This window comes from Mobula hypostoma (assembly GCF_963921235.1).
Source record: "Mobula hypostoma chromosome 2 unlocalized genomic scaffold, sMobHyp1.1 SUPER_2_unloc_2, whole genome shotgun sequence".
Lineage (NCBI taxonomy): Eukaryota > Metazoa > Chordata > Chondrichthyes > Myliobatiformes > Myliobatidae > Mobula > Mobula hypostoma.
In genome coordinates this window covers 20368-42148 of record NW_026948107.1, presented here as the reverse complement: position 1 = coordinate 42148, position 21781 = coordinate 20368, and the positions used below count along the sequence as shown (strand labels likewise).

Here is a 21781-nt window from a genome sequence, read left to right as displayed (position 1 = left end):
AGGGGATGTTGTTACTTTCGACTAGAGAATGGGGAGAGGAGATGGAGGGAGGGGATGTTGTTAATTTAGACTGGAGAATGGGGAGAGGAGATTGAGTGTGGGAATGTTGTTACTTCAGACTGGAGAATGGGGAGAGGAGATGGTCGGAGGGAATGTTGTTACTTTAGACTGGAGAATTGGGAGAGGAGATGGACGGAGGGAATGTTGTTACTTTAGACTGGAGAATGGGGAGAGGACATGCGGGAATGTTGTAAACTTTAGACTGGAGAATGGGGAGAGTAGATGGGGGAATGTTGTTACTTTAGACTGGGGAATGGGGAACGGAGATGGACGGAGGGGATGTTGTTAGTTTAGACTGGAGAATGGGGAGAGGAGATGGACGGAGGGAATGTGGTTACTTTAGACTGGAGAATGGGCAGAGGAGATGGATGGAAGGGAAGTTGTTACTTTAGACTGGAGAATGGGGAGAGGAGATGGAGGGAATGTTGTTACTTTAGACTGGAGAATGGGGAGTGGCGATGGACGGAAGGGATGTTGTTACTTTCGACTAGAGAATGGGGAGAGGAGATGGAGGGAGGGGATGTTGTTAATTTAGACTGGAGAATGGGGAGAGGAGATGGAGTGTGGGAATGTTGTTACTTCAGACTGGAGAATGGGGAGAGGAGATGGTCGGAGGGAATGTTGTTACTTTAGACTGGAGAATTGGGAGAGGAGATGGACGGAGGGAATGTGGTTACTTTAGACTGGAGAATGGGCAGAGGAGATGGATGGAAGGGAAGTTGTTACTTTAGACTGGAGAATGGGGAGCTGAGATGGGGGGAATGTTCATACTTTATACTGGAGAAAGGGGAGAGGAGATGGAGGAAATGTTGTTACTTTACTCTGGAGAATGGGGAGAGGAGATGGAGGGGATGTTGTTACTTTAGACTGAAGGATGGGGGGAATGTTGTTACTTTAGACTGGAGAATGGAGAGAGGAGATGGGGGAATGTTGTTACTTTAGACTGGAGAATGGGGAGAGGAAATGGGGGAATGTTGTTACTCTAGACTGGAGAATGGGGAGAGTAGATGGGGGAATGTTGTTACTTTAGACTGGACAATGGGGAGAGGAGATAGAGGAAATGTTGTTACTTTAGACTGGAGAATAAGGAGAGGAGATGGACGGAGGGAATGTTGTTATATTAGACTGGAGAATGGGGAGAGGACATGGAAGGAATGTTGTTACTTTAGACTGGAGAATGGAGAGAGGAGATGGGGGAATGTTGTTACTTTAGACTGGACAATGGGGAGAGGAGATGGAGGAAATGTTGTTACTTTAGACTGGAGAATAAGGAGAGGAGATGGACGGAGGGAATGTTGTTATATTAGACTGGAGAATGGGGAGAGGACATGGAAGGAATGTTGTTACTTTAGACTGGAGAATGGGGAGAAAAGATCGGGGAATGTTGTTACTTTATACTGGAGAATGGGGAGAGGAGATGGAGGGAGGAGATGTTGTTACTTTACTCTGGAGAATAGGGAGAGGAGATGGAGGGGATATTGTTACTTTAGACTGGAGAATGGGGAGAGGAAATGGGGGGAATGTTGTTACTTTAGACTGGAGAATGGGGAGAGGATATGGACGGAGGGAATGTTCTTACTTTAGACTGGAGAATAGGGAGAGGAGATGGAGGGAATGTTGTTACTTTAGACTGGAGAATGGGGAGTGGAGATGGATGGAGGGGATGTTTTTACTTTAGACTAGAGAATGGGGAGAGGAGATGGAGGGAGGGGATGTTGTTTATTTAGACTGGAGAATGGGGAGAGGAGATTGAGTGTGGGAATGTTGTTACTTCAGACTGGAGAATGGGGAGAGGAGATGGACGGAGGAAATGTTGTTACTTTAGACTGGAGAATTGGGAGAGGAGATGGAGGGAATGTTGTAATTTTCGACTGGAGAATTGGGACAGGAGATGGACGGAGGGAATGTGGTTACTTTAGACTGGAGAATGGGCAGAGGAGATGGATGGAAGGGAAGTTGTTACTTTAGACTGGAGAATGGGGAGCTGAGATGGGGGGAATGTTGTTACTTTACTCTGGAGAATGGGGAGAGGAGATGGAGGGGATGTTGTTACTTTAGACTGGAGAATGGGGAGGGAAGATGGGGGGAATATTGTTACTTTAGACTGAAGAATTGGGAGAAAAGATGTGGGAATGTTTTTACTTTAGACTGGAGAATGGGGAGAGGAGATGGGGGAAGGGATGTTGTTACTTTAGACTGAAGGATGGGGGGAATGTTGTAACTTTAGACTGGAGAATGGGGAGAGGAGATGGGGGAATGTTGTTACTTTAGACTGGAGAATGGGAAGAGGAGATGGGGGGAATTTTGTTCCTTTAGACTGGAAAATGGGGAGAGAAGATGGTGGGAATGTTGTTACTTTAGACTGGAGAATGGGGAGAGGAGATGGACGGAGGGAATGTTGTTACTTTACACTCGAGAATGAGAAGAGGAGATGGGGGGAATGTTGTTCATTTAGACTGGAGAATGAGCAGAGGAGATGGAGAAATGTTGTTACTTTAGACTGGAGAATGGTGAGTGGAGATGGAGGAGTTATTGTTACTTTAGATTGGAAGATGGAGAGAGGAGATGGAAGGAATGTTGTTAATTTAGACTGGAGAATGGGGAGAGGAGATGTTAGAATGTTGTTACCATAGACTGGAGACTGGGGAGAGGAGATGGAGGAATGTTGTTACTTTAGACTGGAGAATGGGGAGAGGAGATGGGGAGAATGCTGTTACTTTAGACTGAAGAATGGGGAGAGGAGATGGACGGAGGGGATGTTGTTACTTTAGACTGGAGAATGGGGAGAGGAGATGGGAGGAATGTTGTTAGTTTAGACTGGAGGATGGGGACTGGAGATGGGGGGGAATGTTGTTACTTTAGATTGGAGAATGGGGAGAGGAAATGGGGGGTATGTTGTTAATTTAGAAAGGGGAAAGGGGAGAGGAGATGGGGTGAATGTTGTTACTTTAGACAGGAGAATGGGGAGAGGAAATGGGGGGTATGATGTTAATTTAGACCGGAGAATGGGGAGAAGAGATGGGGGTAATGTTGTTACTTTAGACTGGAGAATGGGGAGCCGAGATGGGAGGAATGTTTTTACTTTAGACTGGAGAATGGGGAGAGGAAATGGGGGAAATGTTGTTACATTAGACTGGAGAATGGGGAGAGGACATGGAAGGAATGTTGTTACTTCAGACTGGAGAATGGGGAGAGGAGATCGGGGAATGTTGTTATTTTAGACTGGAGAATGGGGAGAGGAGATGGAGGGAGGGAATGTTGTTACTTTAGACTGGATGAATGAGGAGAATGAGAGAGAGGGGGAATGTTGTATTTAGACTGGAAAATGGGGAGAGGAGATGGGGGAATGTTGTTACTTTAGACTGGAGAATGGGGAGAGGAGATGGACGGAGGGGATGTTGTTAATTTAGACTGGAAAATGGGGAGAGGAAATGGGGGAATGTTGTTACTTTAGACTGGAGAATGGGGAGAGTAGATGGGGGAATGTTGTTACTTTAGACTGGACAATGGGGAGAGGAGATGGAGGAAATGTTGTTACTTTAGACTGGAGAATAAGGAGAGGAGATGGACGGAGGGAATGTTGTTATATTAGACTGGAGAATGGGGAGAGGACATGGAAGGAATGTTGTTACTTTAGACTGGAGAATGGGGAGAAAAGATCGGGGAATGTTGTTACTTTATACTGGAGAATGGGGAGAGGAGATGGAGGGAGGAGATGTTGTTACTTTAGTCTGGAGAATAGGGAGAGGAGATGGAGGGGATATTGTTACTTTAGACTGGAGAATGGGGAGAGGAGATGGGGGGAATGTTGTTACTTTAGACAGGAGAATGGGGAGAGGAAATGGGGGGTATGATGTTAATTTAGACCGGAGAATGGGGAGAAGAGATGGGGGTAATGTTGTTACTTTAGACTGGAGAATGGGGAGCCGAGATGGAAGGAATGTTGTTAATTTAGACTGGAGAATGGGGAGAGGAGATGTTAGAATGTTGTTACCATAGACTGGAGACTGGGGAGAGGAGATGGAGGAATGTTGTTACTTTAGACTGGAGAATGGGGAGAGGAGATGGGGAGAATGCTGTTACTTTAGACTGAAGAATGGGGAGAGGAGATGGACGGAGGGGATGTTGTTACTTTAGACTGGAGAATAGGGAGAGGAGATGGGGCGAATGCTGTTACTTTAGACTGAAGAATGGGGAGAGGAGATGGACGGAGGGGATGTTGTTACTTTAGACTGGAGAATGGGGAGAGGAGATGGGAGGAATGTTGTTAGTTTAGACTGGAGGATGGGGACTGGAGATGGGGGGGAATGTTGTTACTTTAGATTGGAGAATGGGGAGAGGAAATGGGGGGTATGTTGTTAATTTAGAGGAAAGGGGAGAGGAGATGGGGGAATGTTGTTACTTTAGACGGAGAATGGGGAGAGGAATGGGGGGATGTTGTTATTTAGACGAGAATGGGGAGAGAGATGGGGGAATGTTGTTACTTTAGACTGGAGAATGGGGAGAGGAGATGGGAGGAATGTTGTTACTTTAGACTGGAGAATGGGGAGGGAATGGGGGAATGTTGTTACTTAGGGGAATGGGGAGAGGAATGGGGAATGTTGTAGGAGATGGGGAGGGAATGTTTGTTATTTTAGACTGGAGAATGGGGAGAGGAGATGGAGGGAGGGAATGTTGTTACTTTAGACTGGAGAATGAGGAGAGGAGATGGGGGAATGTTGTTCATTTAGACTGGAGAATGACGAGAGAGGGGGAATGTTGTCCATTTAGACTGGAAAATGGGGAGAGGAGATGGGGGAATGTTGTTACTTTAGACTGGAAGAATGGGGAGAGGAGATGGACGGAGGGGATGTTGTTAATTTAGACTGGAAAATGGGGAGAGGAAATGGGGGAATGTTGTTACTTTAGACTGGAGAATGGGGAGAGGAGATGGAGGAAATGTTGTTACTTTAGACTGGAGAATAAGGAGAGGAGATGGACGGAGGGAATGTTGTTATATTAGACTGGAGAATGGGGAGAGGACATGGAAGGAATGTTGTTACTTTAGACTGGAGAATGGGGAGAAAAGATCGGGGAATGTTGTTACTTTATACTGGAGAATGGGGAGAGGAGATGGAGGGAGGAGATGTTGTTACTTTACTCTGGAGAATAGGGAGAGGAGATGGAGGGAAGTTTGTTACTTTAGACTGGAGAATGGGGAGAGGAGATGGGGGGAATGTTGTTACTTTAGACAGGAGAATGGGGAGAGGAAATGGGGGGTATGATGTTAATTTAGACCGGAGAATGGGGAGAAGAGATGGGGGTAATGTTGTTACTTTAGACTGGAGAATGGGGAGCCGAGATGGGAGGAATGTTTTTACTTTAGACTGGAGAATGGGGAGAGGAAATGGGGGAAATGTTGTTACATTAGACTGGAGAATGGGGAGAGGACATGGAAGGAATGTTGTTACTTCAGACTGGAGAATGGGGAGAGGAGATCGGGGAATGTTGTTATTTTAGACTGGAGAATGGGGAGAGGAGATGGAGGGAGGGAATGTTGTTACTTTAGACTGGAGAATGAGGAGAGGAGATGGGGGAATGTTGTTCATTTAGACTGGAGAATGAGGAGAGAGGGGGAATGTTGTCCATTTAGACTGGAAAATGGGGAGAGGAGATGGGGGAATGTTGTTACTTTAGACTGGAGAATGGGGAGAGGAGATGGACGGAGGGGATGTTGTTAATTTAGACTGGAAAATGGGGAGAGGAAATGGGGGAATGTTGTTACTTTAGACTGGAGAATGGGGAGAGTAGATGGGGGAATGTTGTTACTTTAGACTGGAGAATGGGGAGAGGAGATGGAGGGAGGAGATGTTGTTACTTTACTCTGGAGAATAGGGAGAGGAGATGGAGGGGATATTGTTACTTTAGACTGGAGAATGGGGAGAGGAGATGGGGGGAATGTTGTTACTTTAGACTGGAGAATGGGGAGAGGATATGGACGGAGGGAATGTTCTTACTTTAGACTGGAGAATTGGGAGAGGAGATGGAGGGAATGTTGTTACTTTAGACTGGAGAATGGGGAGTGGAGATGGACGGAGGGGATGTTTTTACTTTAGACTAGAGAATGGGGAGAGGAGATGGAGGGAGGGGATGTTGTTTATTTAGACTGGAGAATGGGGAGAGGAGATTGAGTGTGGGAATGTTGTTACTTCAGACTGGAGAATGAGGAGAGGAGATGGACGGAGGGAATGTTGTTACTTTCTACTGGAGAATTGGGAGAGGAGATGGAGGGAATGTTGTAACTTTCGACTGGAGAATTGGGACAGGAGATGGACGGAGGGAATGTGGTTACTTTAGACTGGAGAATGGGGAGGAAGATGGGGGGAATATTGTTACTTTAGACTGAAGAATTGGGAGAAAAGATGTGGGAATGATTTTACTTTAGACTGGAGAATGGGGAGAGGAGATGGGGGAGGGGATGTTGTTACTTTAGACTGAAGGATGGGGGGAATGTTGTTACTTTAGACTGGAGAATAGGGAGAGGAGATGGGGGAATGTTGTTACTTTAGACTGGAGAATGGGAAGAGGAGATGGGGGGAATGTTGTTACTTTAGACTGGAAAATGGGGAGAGGAGATGGTGGGAATGTTGTTACTTTAGACTGGAGAATGGGGAGAGGAGATGGACGGAGGGGATGTTGTTAATTTAGACTGGAAAATGGGGAGAGGAGATGGGGGAATGTTGTTACTTTAGACTGGGCAATGGGGAACGGAGATGGACGGAGGGGATGTTGTTAGTTTAGACTGGAGAATGGGGAGAGGAGATGCAGGAAATGTTGTTACTTTAGACTGGAGAATAAGGAGAGGAGATGGATGGAGGGAATGTTGTTATATTAGACTGGAAAATAGAGAGAGGAGATGGATGGAGGGAATGTTGTTACTTTAGACTGGAGAATGGGGAGAGGAGATGGAGGGAATGTTGTTACTTTAGACTGGAAAATGTGGAGTGGAGATGGACGGAGGGTATGTTGTTACTTTCGACTAGAGAATGGGGAGAGGAGATGGAGGGAGGGGATGTTGTTAATTTAGACTGGAGAATGGGGAGAGGAGATGGAGTGTGGGAATGTTGTTACTTCAGACTGGAGAATGGGGAGAGGAGATGGAGGGAATGTTGTTACTTTAGATTGGAGAATTGGGAGAGGAGATGGAGGGAATGTTGTTACTTTAGACTGGAGAATGGGGAGAGGAGATGGGGGGAGGGCATGTTATTACTTTGGACTGAAGGATGGGGAAAAGAGATGGGGGGAATGTGTAACTTTAGACAGGAGAATGGAGAGAGGAGATGGAGCGAATGTTGTTACTTTAGACTGGAGAATGGGGAGAGGAGATGGAGGGAATGTTGTTCCTTTAGACTGGATAATGGGAAGAGGAGATGGAGGGACGGAATTTTGTTACTTTAGACTGATGAATAGGGAGAGGACATGGAGGGAATTTTGTTACTTTAGACTGGAGAATGGGGAGAGAAAATGGGGGGAATGTTATTACTTTAGACTGGAGACTGGGTAGAGAAGATTTGGGAATGTTGTTAATTTAGACTGGTGAATGGGGAGAGGAGATGGGAGGAGGGGATGTTGTTACTTTAGACTGGTGAATGGGGAGAAGAGATGGAGGGAATGTTGTTACTTTAGACTGGAAAATGCAGAGAGGAGATGGGGGGAATGTTATTACTTTAGACTGGAGAATGGGGAGAGGAGATGGACGGAGGGAATGTTGTTACTTTAGACTGGAGAATGGGGAGTGGAGAAGGATGGAGGGGATGTTGTTACGTTAGACTGTAGAATGGGGAGGGGAGATGGGGGGACTGTTGTTATTTTAGACTGGAGGATGGGGAGAGGAGATGGATGGAGGGAATGTTGTTACTTTATACTGGAGAATGGGGAGAGGAGTGGAGGGAATGTTGTTAGTTTTGACTGGAGAATAGGGAGAGGAGATGGACGGAGGGAATGTTGTTATATTAGACTGGAGAATAGAGAGAGGAGATGGACGGAGGGAATGTTGTTACTTTAGACTGGAGAATGGGGAACGGAGATGGACGGAGCGGATGTTGTTAGTTTAGACTGGAGAATGGGGAGAGGAGATGGAGGGAATGTTGTTACTTTAAACTGGAGAATGGGGAGAAGAGATGGAGGGAATATTGTTACTTTAGACTGGAGAATGGGGAGAGGAGATGGGGGGAGGGCATGTTATTACTTTGGACTGAAGGATGGGGAAAAGAGATGGGGGGAATGTGTAACTTTAGACTGGAGAATGGAGAGAGGAGATGGAGCGAATGTTGTTCCTTTAGACTGGAGAATGGGGAGAGGAGATGGAGGGAATGTTGTTGCTTTAGACTGGCGAATGGGGAGAGGAGATGGAGGGAATGTGTAACTTTAAACTGGAGAATGGAGAGAGGAGATGGACGGAGGGGATGTTGTTACTTTAGACTGGAGAATGGGGAGTGAGATGGGGGGAATATTGTTACTTTAGACTGAAGAATTGGGAGAAAAGATGGGGGAATGTTGTTACTTTAGACTGGAGAATGTGAAGAGGAGATGGGGAGTATGTTGTTACTTTAGACTGGTGAATGGGGAGAGGAGATGGAGGGAATGTTGTAACTTTAGACTGGAGAATGGGAGAGGAGATGGAGGTGAATGTTGTTCGCTTAGACTGGGGAATGTGGAGAGGAGATGGACGGAGGGAATGTTGTTACTTTAGAGTGGAGAATTGGGAGAGGAGATGGAGGGAATGTTGTAACTTTCGACTGGAGAATTGGGACAGGAGATGGACGGAGTGAATGTGGTTACTTTAGACTGGAAAATGGGCAGAGGAGATGGATGGAGGGGAAGTTGTTACTTTAGACTGGAGAATGGGGAGCTGAGATGGGGGGAATGTTGTTACTTTCTACTGGAGAATAGGGAGAGGAGATGGTGGAAATGTTGTTACTTTACTCTGGAGAATGGGGAGAGGAGATGGAGGGGATGTTGTTATTTTAGACCGGAGAATGGGGAGAGAAGATGGGGGGAATATTGTTACTTTAGACTGGAGAATGGGGAGAGGAGATGGGGGGAATGTTATTACTTTAGACTGGAGAATGGGGAGAGGAGATGGGGGGAATGTTATTACTTTAGACTGGAGAATGGGGAGAGGAGATGGGGGGAATGTTATTACTTTAGACTGGAGAATGGGGAGAGGAGATGGGGGAATGTTGTTACTTTAGACTGGAGAACGGGGAGAGGCGATGGGGGAATGTTGTTACTTCAGACTGAAGGATGGGGAAAAGAGATTGGGGGAATGTTGTTAGTTCAGACTGGAGAATGGAGAGAAGAGATGGGGGAATGTTGTTACTTCAGACTGTAGAATGGGGAGAGGAGATGGAGGAAATGTTGTTACTTTAGACTGGAGAATTGGGAGAGGAGACATGGGGGAATGTTGTTACGTTAGACTGTAGAATGGGGAGAGGAGACGGAGGGAATGTTGTTACTTTAGACTGGAGAATGGGGAGAAGAGATGGAGAGAATACTGTTACTTTAGACTGGAGAATGGGGAGAGGCGATGGGGGAATGTTGTTACTTCAGACTGAAGGATGGGGAAAAGAGATAGGGGGAATGTTGTTACTTCAGACTGGAGAATGGAGAGAGGAGATGGACGGAGGGAATGTTGTTACTTCAGACTGGAGAATGGAGAGAGGAGATGGACGGAGGGAATGTTGTTACTTCAGACTGAAGGATGGGGAAAAGAGATGGGGGAATGTTGTTACTTCAGACTGGAGAATGGAGAGAGGAGATGGGGGATTGTTGTTACTTCAGACTGGAGAATGGAGAGAGGAGATGGACGGAGGGAATGTTGTTAGTTTACACTGTAGAATGGGGAGAGGAGATGGAGGGAATGTTGTTACTTTAGACTGGAGAATGGGGAGAGGAGATGGACGGAGGGGATGTTGTTAATTTAGACTGGAAAATGGGGAGAGGAGATAGACGGAGGGGATGTTGTTAATTTAGACTGGAAAATGGGGAGAGGAGATGGAGGGAATGTTGTAATTTTAGACTGGAGAATGGGACAGGAGATGGAGGGGAATGTTGTTCCTGCAGACTGGATAATGGGAAGAGGAGATGGAGGGACAGAATTTTGTTACTTTAGACTGATTAATGGGGAGAGGACATGGAGGGAATTTTATTACTTTAGACTGGAGAATGGGGAAGAAGATGGGGGGAATATTGTTAGCTTAGACTGAAGAACAGGGAGAAATGATGAGGGAATGTTGTTACTTTAGACTAGAGAATGGGGAGAGGAGATAGGGTGAAGGGATGTTGTTACTTTAGACTGAAGGATGGGGATAAGAGTTGGGGGGAATGTTGTTACTTTAGACTGGAGAATGGGGAGAGGAGATGGGGGAATGTTGTTACTTTAGACTGGAGAATGGGCAGGAGAAATAGGGGGAATGTTGTTACTTTAGGCTGGAGAATGGGGAGAGGAGATGGGGGAAGGGCATGTTGTTACTGTAGACTGAAGGATGGGGAGTAGAGATGGGGGGAATGTTGTTACTTTAGACTGAAGGATGGGGAGAGGAGATGGGGGAATGTTGTTACTTTAGACTGGAGAATGGGGAGAGGAGATGGAGGGAATGTTGTTAATTTCAACTGGAGGATGGGGAGAGGTGATGGACGGAGGGAATGTGGTTACTTTAGACTGGCGAATGGGAGAGGTGATGGATGGAGGGGATGTTGTTAACTTAGACTGGAGAATGTGGAGCTGAGATGGGTGAATGTTGTTACTTTAGACTGCAGAATGGGAGAGGTGATGGGAGGAGGGGATGTTGTTACTTTAGACTGGAGAATGGTTAGAAGAAATGAGGGGAATGTTTTTACTTTAGGCTGGAGAATGGGGAGAGGAGATGGGGAGATTGTTAGTTCTTTAGATGAGAATGGGGACAGGAGATGGAGGGGATGTTGTTACTTTAGACTGGAGAATGGGGAGAGGAGATGGAGGGAGGCGATGTTGTTACTTTAGACTGAAGAATGTGGAGAGGAGATGGAGGGAAGTTTGTTACTTTAGACTGGAGAATGGGGAGTGGAGATGGGGGGAATGTTGTTACTTTAGACTGGAGAATGGGGAGAGGAGATGCGGGGAGGGGATGTTGTAACTTTAGACTGCAGAATTGGGAGAGGAGATGGGGGGAATCTTGTTACTTTAGACTGGAGAATGGGGAGAGGAGATGGGGGGAATGTTGTTACTTTTGACTGGAGATTGGGGAGAGGAGCTGGGGGGAATGTTGTTAATTTAGACTGGAGGATGCGGAGAATGTTATTACTTTAGACTGGAGAATGGGGAGAGGAGATGGGGGAATGTTGTTACTTTAGACTGGAGAACGGGGAAAGGAGATGGAGGGAATGTTGTTAATTTCGACTGGAGGATGGGGAGAGGTGATGGACGGAGGGAATGTGGTTACTTTAGACTGGAGAATGGGAGAGGTGATGGATGGAGGGGATGTTGTTAACTTAGACTGGAGAATGTGGAGCTGAGATGGGTGAATGTTGTTACTTTAGACTGCAGAATGGGAGAGGTGATGGGAGGAGGGGATGTTGTTACTTTAGACTGGAGAATGGTTAGAAGAAATGAGGGGAATGTTTTTACTTTAGGCTGGAGAATGGGGAGAGGAGATGGGGAGATTGTTAGTTCTTTAGATGAGAATGGGGACAGGAGATGGAGGGGATGTTGTTACTTTAGACTGGAGAATGGGGAGAGGAGATGGAGGGAGGCGATGGTGTTACTTTAGACTGAAGAATGTGGAGAGGAGATGGAGGGAAGTTTGTTACTTTAGACTGGAGAATGGGGAGTGGAGATGGGGGGAATGTTGTTACTTTAGACTGGAGAATGGGGAGAGGAGATGCGGGGAGGGGATGTTGTAACTTTAGACTGCAGAATTGGGAGAGGAGATGGGGGGAATCTTGTTACTTTAGACTGGAGAATGGGGAGAGGAGATGGGGGGAATGTTGTTACTTTTGACTGGAGATTGGGGAGAGGAGATGGGGGGAATGTTGTTAATTTAGACTGGAGGATGCGGAGAATGTTATTACTTTAGACTGGAGAATGGGGAGAGGAGATGGAGGGAATGTTGTTACTTTAGACTGGAGAATGGGGAGAAGAGATGGGGGAATGTTGTTCCTTTAGACTGGGGAATGGGGAGAGGAAATAGGGGAATATTGTTTCTTTAGACTGGGGAATGGGGAGAGGAGATGGGGGTAATGTTGTTACTTTAGACTGAAGAATGGGGAGAGAAGATGGAGGGAGGGGATGTTGTTAATTTAGACTGTAGAATGGGGAGAAGACGTGGGGGAATGTTTTTACTTTAGACTGGAGAATGGCTAAAAGGAATGGGGGGAATCTTGTTACTTTAGACTGGAGAATGGGGAGAGGAGATGGGGGAATCTTGTGTTACTTTAGACTGGAGGATGGGGAGAATGTTATTACTTTAGACTGGAGAATGGGGAGAGGAGATGGGGGGAGGGCATGTTGTTACTGTAGACTGAAGGATGGGGAGTAGAGATGGGGGGAATGTTGTTACTTTAGACTGAAGGATGGGGAGAGGAGATGGGGGAATGTTGTTACTTTAGACTGGAGAACGGGGAGAGGAGATGGAGGGAATGTTGTTAATTTCGACTGGAGGATGGGGAGAGGTGATGGACGGAGGGAATGTGGTTACTTTAGACTGCAGAATGGGAAAGGTGATGGGAGGAGGGGATGTTGTTACTTTAGACTGGAAAATGGGGAGAGGAGATGGACGGAGGGAATGTTGTTACTTTAGACTGGAGAATGGTTAGAAGAAATGAGGGGAATGTTTTTACTTTAGGCTGGAGAATGGGGAGAGGAGATGGGGAGATTGTTATTACTTTAGATGAGAATGGGGACAGGAGATGGAGGGGATGTTGTTACTTTAGACTGGAGAATGGGGAGAGGAGATGGAGGGAGGCGATGTTGTTACTTTAGACTGAAGAATGTGGAGAGGAGATGGAGGGAAGTTTGTTACTTTAGACTGGAGAATGGGGAGTGGAGATGGGGGGAATGTTGTTACTTTAGACTGGAGAATGGGGAGAGGAGATGCGGGGAGGGGATGTTGTAACTTTAGACTGCAGAATTGGGAGAGGAGATGGGGGGAATCTTGTTACTTTAGACTGGAGAATGGGGAGAGGAGATGGGGGGAATGTTGTTACTTTTGACTGGAGATTGGGGAGAGGAGATGGGGGGAATGTTGTTAATTTAGACTGGAGGATGTGGAGAATGTTATTACTTTAGACTGGAGAATGGGGAGAGGAGATGGGGGAATGTTGTTACTTTAGACTGGAGAACGGGGAAAGGAGATGGAGGGAATGTTGTTAATTTCGACTGGAGGATGGGGAGAGGTGATGGACGGAGGGAATGTGGTTACTTTAGACTGGAGAATGGGAGAGGTGATGGATGGAGGGGATGTTGTTAACTTAGACTGGAGAATGTGGAGCTGAGATGGGTGAATGTTGTTACTTTAGACTGCAGAATGGGAGAGGTGATGGGAGGAGGGGATGTTGTTACTTTAGACTGGAGAATGGTTAGAAGAAATGAGGGGAATGTTTTTACTTTAGACTGGAGAATGGGGAGAGGAGATGGAGGGAGGCGATGGTGTTACTTTAGACTGAAGAATGTGGAGAGGAGATGGAGGGGATGTTGTTACTTTAGACTGGAGAATGGGGAGAGGAGATGGAGGGAGGCGATGGTGTTACTTTAGACTGAAGAATGTGGAGAGGAGATGGAGGGAAGTTTGTTACTTTAGACTGGAGAATGGGGAGTGGAGATGGGGGGAATGTTGTTACTTTAGACTGGAGAATGGGGAGAGGAGATGCGGGGAGGGGATGTTGTAACTTTAGACTGCAGAATTGGGAGAGGAGATGGGGGGAATCTTGTTACTTTAGACTGGAGAATGGGGAGAGGAGATGGGGGGAATGTTGTTACTTTTGACTGGAGATTGGGGAGAGGAGATGGGGGGAATGTTGTTCCTTTAGACTGGGGAATGGGGAGAGGAAATAGGGGAATATTGTTTCTTTAGACTGGGGAATGGGGAGAGGAGATGGGGGTAATGTTGTTACTTTAGACTGAAGAATGGGGAGAGAAGATGGAGGGAGGGGATGTTGTTAATTTAGACTGTAGAATGGGGAGAAGACGTGGGGGAATGTTTTTACTTTAGACTGGAGAATGGCTAAAAGGAATGGGGGGAATCTTGTTACTTTAGACTGGAGAATGGGGAGAGGAGATGGGGGAATCTTGTGTTACTTTAGACTGGAGGATGGGGAGAATGTTATTACTTTAGACTGGAGAATGGGGAGAGGAGATGGGGGGAGGGCATGTTGTTACTGTAGACTGAAGGATGGGGAGTAGAGATGGGGGGAATGTTGTTACTTTAGACTGAAGGATGGGGAGAGGAGATGGGGAAATGTTGTTACTTTAGACTGGAGAACGGGGAGAGGAGATGGAGGGAATGTTGTTAATTTCGACTGGAGGATGGGGAGAGGTGATGGACGGAGGGAATGTGGTTACTTTAGACTGCAGAATGGGAAAGGTGATGGGAGGAGGGGATGTTGTTACTTTAGACTGGAAAATGGGGAGAGGAGATGGACGGAGGGAATGTTGTTACTTTAGACTGGAGAATGGTTAGAAGAAATGAGGGGAATGTTTTTACTTTAGGCTGGAGAATGGGGAGAGGAGATGGGGAGATTGTTATTACTTTAGATGAGAATGGGGACAGGAGATGGAGGGGATGTTGTTACTTTAGACTGGAGAATGGGGAGAGGAGATGGGGGAATGTTGTTACTTTAGACTGGAGAACGGGGAGAGGAGATGGAGGGAATGTTGTTAATTTCGACTGGAGGATGGGGAGAGGTGATGGACGGAGGGAATGTGGTTACTTTAGACTGCAGAATGGGAAAGGTGATGGGAGGAGGGGATGTTGTTACTTTAGACTGGAAAATGGGGAGAGGAGATGGACGGAGGGAATGTTGTTACTTTAGACTGGAGAATGGTTAGAAGAAATGAGGGGAATGTTTTTACTTTAGGCTGGAGAATGGGGAGAGGAGATGGGGAGATTGTTATTACTTTAGATGAGAATGGGGACAGGAGATGGAGGGGATGTTGTTACTTTAGACTGGAGAATGGGGAGAGGAGATGGAGGGAGGCGATGTTGTTACTTTAGACTGAAGAATGTGGAGAGGAGATGGAGGGAAGTTTGTTACTTTAGACTGGAGAATGGGGAGTGGAGATGGGGGGAATGTTGTTACTTTAGACTGGAGAATGGGGAGAGGAGATGCGGGGAGGGGATGTTGTAACTTTAGACTGCAGAATTGGGAGAGGAGATGGGGGGAATCTTGTTACTTTAGACTGGAGAATGGGGAGAGGAGATGGGGGGAATGTTGTTACTTTTGACTGGAGATTGGGGAGAGGAGATGGGGGGAATGTTGTTAATTTAGACTGGAGGATGTGGAGAATGTTATTACTTTAGACTGGAGAATGGGGAGAGGAGATGGAGGGAATGTTGTTACTAGACTGGAGAATGGGGAGAGGAGATGGGGGGAATGTTGTTACTTTAGACTGGAGGATGGGGAGAAGAGATGGGGGAATGTTGTTCCTTTAGACTGGGGAATGGGGAGAGGAAATAGGGGAATATTGTTACTTTAGACTGGGGAATGGGGAGAGGAGATGGGGGTAATGTTGTTACTTTAGACTGGAGAATGGGGAGAGAAGATGGAGGGAGGGGATGTTGTTACTTTAGACTGTAGAATGGGGAGAAGACGTGGGGGAATGTTTTTACTTTAGACTGGAGAATGGCTAAAAGGAATGGGGGGAATCTTGTTCTTTAGACTGGAGAATGGGGAGAGGAGATGGGGGAATTTTGTGTTACTTTAGACTGGAGGATGGGGAGAATGTTATTACTTTAGACTGGAGAATGGGTAGAAGGAATGGGGGGAATGTTACTTTAGTCTGGAGGATGGGGAGAGGAGATGGGTGGAGGGGATGTTGTTACTTTAGACTGAAGGATGGGGAGAGGAGATGGAGGGAGGTTATGTTGTTCCTTTCGACTGGAGATTCGGGAGAGGAGATCGGGAGAATCTTGTTACTTTAGACTGGAGAATGGGGAGAGGAGATGGGGGAATGTTGTTACTTTAGACTGGAGGATGGGGAGAATGGTATTACTTTAGACTGGAGAATGGGGAGAGGAGATGGAGGGAATGTTGCCACTTTAGACTGGAGAATGGGGATAGGAGATGGACGGAGGGGATGTTGTAACTTTAGACTTGAGGATGGAGAGAGGAGATGGGTGGAATGTTGTTACTTTAGACTAGAGAATGGGGAGAGGAATGTGGGAATGTTGTAACTTTGCACTGGAGAATGGGGACTGGAGATGGCAGCGGGGAAAGTTGAGACAAAGATCAGCGGTTGGGGGGGTTGTGATCGAAATTTGGAGAGTGGAGGGGTTTGAGGATTGCTGACATAAAGATTGGAAGATGGGGTGACAGACAGTCATGCACAGTTCTCACCAGTGAGCACCTCCTGCACCATCTCAGCCGCACTGTGACACCCGTCCACCAGAAGTCGTGTCCACAGCCCCAGGTCGGCAGGAGTCGCTGTGGAGAAGAGGCGCGTCTCCACTCCGCGCCTTGTGCCAGCCCTCAGCACGAAGGACAGGTCAGTGTCTGTCGCCAGTGGCCCCCTGGCAGGGCCGGAGTGAACCAGTCTAAAACACAGCATACAGTGACATTAACCCTTGGAATACACAGGCCCAGGGCTGAGTCACGAGCCCCCAGTGCTGTCAGAGCTCAAGGCTCAACTCTGGTGACAACACCCAGTCCCTCGATAGTGCCTCACCACCCCGTCCCCATCATCCAGACCCAGGGGTATGTCTAACCCCAATCACCCAGAGTCGTTGGATATCAGACCCACAAAATCACCCTCTCCATACCACCCCACCCCACACACAACCTCTCTGTAAGGTTGAGTGAGCTGGGGCTTTTCTCTTTGGAGTGGAGGAGGTGAGGGGTGACTTGACAGAGGTGTACAAGATGATAAGAGGCATTCACAGCCAGAGACTTTTCCTCGGGGCGGAAATAGCAAAGACAGGAGGGGGCGTAATTTTAAGGTGATTGGAGGGAAGTATGGGGTGGGGGGGTGAATGTCAGGGGTAGGCCTTTTCACAACAGAGAGCTGTGGGTGTGGAACGCACTTCCAGGGTCAGTGGTAGTGTGGAATCAGTAGGATGAGAGATTGTGCAGACGCTGGAAACCCAGAGCAACACACACAAATTGCTGGAGGAACTCAGATCAGCAGGAATAAATGTGGAGAGGAATAAACAGTCGGCGTTTCAGGCCAAGACCCTTCATCAGGACTGGAAAAGTCGATTTGAAGTCAGATCAGGAAGTTGGGGGTGGGGAGGAGGAATAACTGGGTGGTGGGTGAGGGTGAAACTGAGAGAAGAGGAGGGGTGAAGTCAAGAGCTAGGAAGTTGATTTTGTGAGAAAGGGAATGGTGGGAGGCGGGGGGAATGGTGGCAAATACCAGGAGTTTGAGAAATCTCTATTCATGCCTTCAGGTTGGAGACTACCCAGATGGAATATAAGGGGTTGTTCCTCCAACCTGAGTGTGGCCTCATCGCGACAGTAGATGTCGGAATGGCGATGGGAAGTAGAATTGAAATGAGCGGCCACCGGGAGATCACGCGTATTCTGGCGGATGGAGCGTAGGTGCTCGGCGAAATTGTCTCCCAATCTACGTCGGGTCTCACGGATATACAGGAGGACACACTGCGAGCACTGGATCCAGTCGATGACCCAACAGACTCCCAGGTGAAGTGTCGCCTCACCTGGAAGGACTCTTTGGGGCCTTGAATGGTAGTGAGGGAGGGGGTGTCGAACTTGTTCCACTTGCAGATACATCAGGGACATTTAAGAAACTCTTAGATAGGCACATGGATGATAGAAAAAATGAAGGGTTATGTCGGAGGGAAGGGCTAGATTGATCTTAGAGTGGGTTAAAAGGTTGGCAGAACATCATGGGCTGAAGAAAATACAAGGTGCTATGATGTACCGGGTCCCAGGAAACGTCTGCACCACGCTTAGTCCTAACTTACACTTACCCATACCCCTGCTCCCAGTTCAGTGATGCCCATTCTTTCATTGATCCATGGGTCTAGAAATAGCTGGGACCCTCCCGAGCTCCTGGAAAACCCTCTCTGCTGCCCCAGCCTACAGTACCCTAACCAAACACCTGCTTCCCAGGCCTCCCTTAGAGCATGTCGGGAACCTTCACAACACTGAAGAACTCAGTAAGCGGTCACCTGGTTCCCGAGTACTCCGGCAAGGGCCTGCCCCTGGATTTAACTCCTCCTCCACAACCACCTCTCCACTCACCCACAGAACACGGAACCGCAAGCAAATCTAACCAGACCTCCTCAGTCTCTGCCCGACACTGAAGCCCTCCATTCCACACAACAGCCTGGAGAATGTCAGAATCAGGATCAGGTCTACTATCTCTGGCAGACATCATGGGGCAGCAGTACATTACAGTCCATAATAGTCAAAAACCATAAATTACAGTAAGTAGTATGTTTAAGATTAACATTAGAAAAGTAGTGCAGAAGGAGAGGAAGAAAGCGAAGTAGTGTTCATGGGTTCATTGTCTGTTCAGAAATCGGGTGGCAGAGGGCAAGAAGCTGTTCCTGAATCGCTGAGTGTGTACCTCCTCCCAGATGGTAGCAATGAGCATCTGGGCAATGAAGGGGCCTTAATGATGTACGGTTCCTGCACCCTCTCCAGCATAACCACATCCTTGCTGTAGTGTGGGGGCCAGATCTGCATGCACTTCTCCCAGCAAAGTCACCTCAGGGGACTCAGGTGGTAACTGTGACCTGCTCTGCCTGCAACACTGCCAGTGGCCAGGGGGAGGCGCTGTGATCTCACCTGGTGGCAATGAGGGGGTGCCGGGAGCAGGGGTTGTCCAGCTGTTCTCTGGTCTGGGGCAAACAGCTGTACAGCAGCAGCTCCTTCTCAGTGAGGAGAGCGAGGACCGGCTTCTCCAGCTCACCGGAGACCTGGGGGAGGAACACACCCAGTGTCAGCAGTGTGGAAAGGGCAGACCGTCAGCCCCGGGCAGGTGCAGAGAGCAGCAGCTTTATTATACAACACTGTCAGATGTGTTGTCTGTTACCAGCATGAAACAAGCCTACCGAACCACAGCACCCAGCCTAATCACAGGGCACCCACCGAACCACAGCACCCAGCCCCATCACGGGGCACCCACCGAACCACAGCACCCAGCCCCATCACGGGTCACCCACCGAACCACAGCACCCAGCCCCATCACGGGTCACCCACCGAACCACAGCACCCAGCCCCAACACAGAGCACCCACCGAATCGCGGCACCCAGCCTAATCACGGGGCACCCACCGAACCACAGCACCCAGCCCCAACACGGGGCACCCACCGAACCACAGCACCCAGCCCCATCACAGGGCACCCACCAAACCACAGCACCCAGCCCCATCACGGGGCACCCACCAAATCACAGCACCCAGCCTAATCACAGGGCACCCACCGAACCACAGCACCCAGCCCCAACACAGAGCACCCACCGAACCGCAGCACCCAGCCTAATCACGGGGCACCCACCGAACCACAGCACCCAGCCCCAACACGGGGCACCCACCGAACCACAGCACCCAGCCCCAACACAGAGCACCCACCGAACCACAGCACCCAGCCCCAACACGGGGCACCCACCGAACCACAGCACCCAGCCCCAACACGGGGCACCCACCGAACCACAGCACCCAGCCCCATCACAGGGCACCCACCAAACCACAGCACCCAGCCCCAACACGGGGCACCCACCGAACCGCAGCACCCAGCCCCATCACAGGGCACCCACCAAACCACAGCACCCAGCCCCATCACGGGGCACCCACCAAATCACAGCACCCAGCCTAATCACAGGGCACCCACCGAACCACAGCACCCAGTCCCAACACAGGGCACCCACCAAACCACAGCACCCAGCCCCATCACGGGGCACCCACCGAACCACAGCACCCAGCCCCATCACGGGGCACCCACCAAATCACAGCACCCAGCCTAATCACAGGGCACCCACCGAACCACAGCACCCAGTCCCAACACAGGGCACCCACCAAACCACAGCACCCAGCCCCATCACGGGGCACCCACCGAACCACAGCACCCAGCCCCATCACGGGGCACCCACCAAACCACAGCACCCAGCCTAATCACAGGGCACCCACCGAACCACAGCACCCAGTCCCAACACGGGGCACCCACCCGAACCACAGCACCCAGCCCTATCACAGGGCACCCACCGAACCGCAGCACCCAGCCGCACACCCAGCCTGATCAGGGGCACCCACCGAACCACAGCACCCAGCCTAATCACAGGTCACCCACCGAACTGCAGCACCCAGCCGCACACCCAGCCTATCACGGGGCAATTTACAATGACCAACCAACCTACCCTGACTGTGGGAGGAACGGAGCACCCGGGGAAAACCCAGGTGCAAACATACAAACTTCTTACTGGAATGGAACTCCCTTGAGCTCCAAGAGAGGCGTGCTAACGTTTTCCAGCAGTACAGAGCAATGTAATTACAATAACAATTACATTCAATTAGTGCAAAAAGAGCAACAAGATATGTATGTTTAAGTGGAACTGGGGGTGGTGAGAATTGACAGACAGCCCTGGGAGATGGGGAGTGTTACATGGCCCAAGGGTGGAGATTTATGGAGGGAGCCTCTCCTCCCACTTCTCCCACCCGGTAGGCGGCTGAAACCATCATGGTGGGGATTCATTTCCTCTCCTTCTGGGAGGGTTTGGATGCAGGGGACGGGAATGGGGGACAGTGGTGGGATGATGACAAAGGGTCATTTTCAGGAAGCAGTGGTCAAATTTGACTTCATTGCAAGCTGTATAAATCACCAGAGCGGTTTCTGCACGAAGGGAGCTGGTGTGTTGGTGGTAGTGGAGGGGCATTGCCAGCTGTGACCTGACCGGATCCAATCTCGGGAGCGGGGCAACCATGGACAATACTGGACGGGGCGGATACGTGGTTGAGGGGACGGACGGACAGACTGGAGTGAGGCTGATCTCGGGAGGAGGGTGGGATGGTGAGCACTGCCTGGTGGGGTGAAGGGGGCTCCGGGGTTGGATCAGAGACCGAACCCGATGCTACCTGCTCTGTCAGCCAGCCCACGTGGCGCAGCTCGGCATTTCCCGCGATCCCAGCCGAGCCCGCCAGTGCACGCAGATCGGACTTCACCCGGGGCAGCAGCGCGGCGGCAGCGGAGAGGAGGGCAGTGAACCAGGAGTGAGCAGCTGCCCCATCCTTCAACCGAAGCCTCACTGAGGAGCTGCCTTCTGCCGGAGCCAGGTCAATGTACCTGACCGGGGGGGAGGGGAGAGGGGGAAGGGGAGAGAGGGGAGAGAGGGAGGAGGGGGAAGAGAGGGAGGAGGGGGGGAGAGAGGGAGGAGGGGGAGAGAGGGAGGAGGGGGGAGGGGGGGTAGAGAGGGAGGAGGGGGTAGAGAGGGAGGAGGGGGTAGAGAGGGAGGAGGGGGTAGAGAGGGAGGAGGGGGTAGAGAGGGAGGAGGGGGGAGAGAGGGAGGAGGGGGGAGAGAGGGAGGAGGG

General features: G+C 49.2%; 1 protein-coding gene across 1 annotated transcript in view; it reads right to left on the bottom strand.

Annotated features, from left to right (window-relative positions):
• LOC134341097 (alpha-1-syntrophin-like) overlaps window positions 1-21536 on the bottom strand; it is a gene marked incomplete at its 5' end in the record, with an annotated part of 41774 nt that extends 20238 nt beyond the window's left edge. The window contains 3 exons of the mRNA XM_063038847.1: window positions 16633-16829; window positions 19048-19178; window positions 21329-21536. Of these exons, the coding sequence (XP_062894917.1) occupies window positions 16633-16829; window positions 19048-19178; window positions 21329-21536 (536 nt within the window). The remainder of the gene's footprint in view (window positions 1-16632; window positions 16830-19047; window positions 19179-21328) is intronic.
• Between the last annotated feature and the right edge of the window lie 245 nt (window positions 21537-21781).